Source organism: Rattus norvegicus, chromosome 16, assembly GCF_036323735.1.
Source record: "Rattus norvegicus strain BN/NHsdMcwi chromosome 16, GRCr8, whole genome shotgun sequence".
In the NCBI taxonomy this organism is placed as follows: Eukaryota; Metazoa; Chordata; class Mammalia; order Rodentia; family Muridae; genus Rattus; species Rattus norvegicus.
Window position 1 is genome coordinate 23883480 of NC_086034.1, and position 4203 is coordinate 23887682.

Here is a 4203-nt window from a genome sequence, read left to right on the forward strand (position 1 = left end):
AAACAGTAGACTAAACCCTTCTGAAAATGTGCTGTCAACAGAAACAAAATCCTGCGCTTCCTTCACTACATGATTTTTATAAAGCTATTAGAATAAATTGACGAAGTTCATCATCACAAACATCTCCCCATTTGATTTCAAGCAGGCATGGTAACAGAATCGGCTCTGCATGGCAAACCTGAGACCTGAATGATGTAGGAGAGGAGCCTGAGGCAGAGATGAATCTTTGCTCTCGGCATGATTTATTGTGTGCTGTCTCCCAGGTTTATCATGTCCCTATTTATGATATCAGTGTGTGAGGGTTGCGGATTTTGGAAATTTTTCTGTTTAATCTTAATTGTATACTGTTGAATAATTGAAATGTGGGAGCTGTATTGGATTTGGGCCTGGTTGCTTTGTCACTGTGTGGCACAAGAAGTTTACATTCACAGAATGTTGTCAGCCTGAACAAGACCCTTCTGGGTCTCCAACAAGGTTTGACCCCTGCTGAGCCCTGCCCTTGCATGTGGAAGCCTTTTGTCCCCAACTGGGAACAGTCTGGCCGGGTACTTCTCACCTGAGTCAGAATTAGGCTGGCCTTCCTGGTTATTTCCCTAATTTATTCAGGCCACATAGTTGGTCCTTTGTTACCGAAGTCTCAGCCAGGGTTCCCCACTGTGCTTGACAGATACCTGCTAAGTGGTGTTCTTTGGATATATAGTTTGGTCAATAAAGAAACCAGGAGCTCTCTTCCTCTTCTGGCTTGACACGAATAACCTGTGTGTGTGTGCTTCTTTCATCCCGCAGGCTTTCGCCCGATTCTAGGTACCCTGTTGGTGCTGGCCCCGACATTGAAAGACTGTGTGAATTTTCTCTTGATAACTGACAGACTGTTGGAGATTCCTATGCATGATTTACTGGTTGTGTTCATTTCCTTTGTATGCATGACAGGCACTTAGCTTTTCCTATGGATGACTCTCACGCAATGTATGTGATCTGTGGATGACTGACAGACTGTGTGTTTCTAATAGATGACTGAGAGGCTGTTGACTTTACTGTGGCTGTTTGAAAGGATATTGAAATTTCTTATAAATGGTTCTAAGGCTATGGGCAATTCCTATGGGTTATTGATAGGATGTAGATTTTTCCCCCAGATGACTACCAAGTTGGGGGTGTGCCATGTAGCTGACAAACAGGCAACTCTTTCCTACAGATGATTGACAGGTTGTTGGTTTTTCCTATGAATGCCTTACAGGTTGTGGGTACTTTCTATGGATGATTTCATGTAGCAGTCATTTACCATGGAGGACTGACTGAAAGTCTGTGCATATTTGTTATGCATACTGAACAATGGTAGATACATACTATGTATGGTTGACAGGCTTTGGCTATTTCTTATCAATGATGGACAGGGTGTAGGTATTTCCTATGAATGACAGATAGAGTGTAGGCTTGTCCTTTGGACAAGTGACAAAGTTGGTATATGTTTCCTGGGGCTGAGTGATAGGCTGTTGACACTACCTATGAATAATCCACAGGCTTTGAGATATGTTGTGAAAGACTGACAGGCTGTGGGTCTCTCCATTGAATGACTGGCTATGGGAGTTTCTAATGTATGACTGACCGGCTCTGAGAGGTTTGTATATAAGTTAGCCGCCATGTCCTGTGGTTGATTAACAGACTATGGCCATTTGTTATGTCTGATTGACAGACTGTGATAATTTCTTCTGGATGACTGACAGGTTTTGTGAGTTGCTGGTAGATGATTGACAGGGTGAGGGGATTTCCAGTGGATGACTGACAGGACATGGGCAATTCTTATGGATGGTTGCCAGGCTGTGGGCTTTTACTTTGGATGATGTAGGTGTTGGGGACAGATTTTTGATAAGCTGTATGACTTGTGGGTGACTGACATGTTGTGCTTCTTAAGATAGATGATTGATACATCATAGGCATGACCTACAGATGCAGATCTACAGACCACTTGTTTCACTGTAAATTTTATAAACAAATGAAAATTGAAATCCCCAGTCACCAATACTTTGACTTTTTCAATCCAAATTTCATTTTTTATGCCCACGATTAAGCTTTCTATATTTGCTACCATTATGATCACAACATATTGCTTAGGTAATAAATAAAGTATCCATGTTAACCCGGGAGCAAAAACGTAGCAAAGCAGGACCTTCCATTTTGTTTTAAAATGGTCAATGTGTCCCTGGACTTACACTAAATTTGGTAAATATAAGTAGAAGGAGATAAACTATGGCATCCAATCTCCTATATATGAGATTCAAAAAGGTTTCAGCAAAATGAAATGAGAGTTCCAAAAAGCAAGGTTCATTTCATGCTATATTTACATTTATATGATGTAAGGAAGCTTGACTGGGCAGAGAAACATAAAGGTTTAAGAATGGGAAGACCTTGAGATATATTTTTTTTTCGGAGCTGGGGACTGAACCCAGGACCTTGTGCTTGCTAGGCAAGGGCTCTACCACTGAGACAAATCCCCAACCCGACCTTGAGATATATTAAAATGTGTATTATACACAATAGACATTTAATTACATGTGAGGAATAAATGGACTGACAGAATGAAAAACTATAGTTGGACAAATCAGAGTTTGAAGAAAATATTCAATAAGCATAAGAATATTTTCAAACTATAATTCATTCTTGTATTATTTATATGAAGCTCTACCTTAACAACTAATAAACACCTTAAAATAACAAAATGATTAGGAAGCATGTGGACTTCGGAAAAATATGCTGGTGTGCCATCAATTCCCCTTCAAGCAAAAAAATATGAAATACGAATGAGGGCCTAGCCCATCACACTGCTCCCTGATCTCAAATCCCACGGAGAAGAGAGCTAAACACCAAGAAGTATGGAACATCCTGAGACCAGAGGACAGACAGACACATCTGTCCACTTTCAACACCACATTCTCATCAATGAACAGATAAGAGAAACAGAAATTAAACAGCGACATAGAGAAACTAACAGAAGTTATATACTAAATGGATTTAACAAATATTTATAGAACATTAAATAATAAAACAAAAGGATTTATATTCTTCTCAGTACCTCATAGTACCTCCTCGAAAATTGACCATATGATTTGTCAAAAAAATAGGCATCAATAGATACAGGAAGATAGAAATAATTCTATTTGTCCTATCAGATCACCATGGACAAAGGCTGGTCTTCAATAAAAACAATAATGACAGAATGCCCTCAGATACATTGAAGTTTAACAACACACTACTCAATGAAAACTTGGTCAAGGAAGAATTAATGATAGAAATTAAAGATTTCTTAGCACTTCCTTCGGATGCAAGTTACTAGATGACTGCTTCTCGGCCTCGCCAGGAAACTAGTAAGTTCCTCTGGGATCAAGTAGAATTTTATAAGAACATAATGGATGGAGAGGAGAAAACCTATGGTGGCTGTGAAGGCCCTGATGCCATGTATGTGAAATTAATATCTTCTGATGGTCATGAATTTATTGTAAAAAGAGAACATGCATTAACATCAGGAACAATAAAGGCCATGTTGAGTGGTCCAGGTCAGTTTGCGGAGAATGAAACCAATGAGGTCAACTTTAGAGAGATCCCTTCACATGTGCTATCGAAAGTGTGCATGTATTTTACCTACAAGGTCCGCTATACTAACAGCTCCACTGAAATTCCTGAATTCCCAATTGCACCTGAAATTGCACTGGAACTGCTGATGGCCGTGAACTTCTTAGATTGTTAAATAAGATAAATTAAAATAAACTGTTAATTTTTTTTCAGTATTTAATACCTGTAGTTCAGTTAGTAATTTTTTCACATATAGCATGTTGCCTGTATGAAATTGAACTCTAAAGTTAATTGCTGAGCACATTTCTTCTGTCATTTGCATAGCAGAGTTGAAATTTGTTTGCTACATCAACAAATTAAGGAAGTTTCACAAGCCAAAAAATAAATAAATAATGCCAGTTTTAAAAAAAAGATTTCGTAGAATTTAATGAAAATGAAGATACAACACACCCAAACATTTAGGACACAGTGAGAGCAGTACTAAAAGGAAAAATAGCTCTGAGTGCCCCCAAAAGAAACAGGAGAGAGCATACTCAGCAGCTTGACAGCACATCTAAAATGTCTACAGCCAAAAGAAGTAAATACACACAAGAGGAATAGAAGGGAAGAAATAATAAAACTAAGAGCTAAAATCATCCA

At 38.7% G+C, this 4203-nt stretch overlaps 1 protein-coding gene across 1 annotated transcript; it reads left to right on the plus strand.

Annotated features, from left to right (window-relative positions):
• Positions 1-3313: 3313 nt before the first annotated feature.
• Positions 3314-3766, plus strand: LOC134482354 (elongin-C-like). Its single transcript, XM_063275844.1, has one exon. The coding sequence runs from the start codon at positions 3329-3331 to the stop codon at positions 3737-3739; it is 411 nt and encodes a 136-aa protein (XP_063131914.1). The 5' UTR covers positions 3314-3328; the 3' UTR covers positions 3740-3766.
• Positions 3767-4203: the final 437 nt, after the last annotated feature.

Bases quoted from the DNA above. Each gene is read 5' to 3' on its own strand.
- LOC134482354 (XM_063275844.1), top strand. From the start codon at position 3,329: ATGACTGCTTCTCGGCCTCGCCAGGAAACTAGTAAGTTCCTCTGGGAT.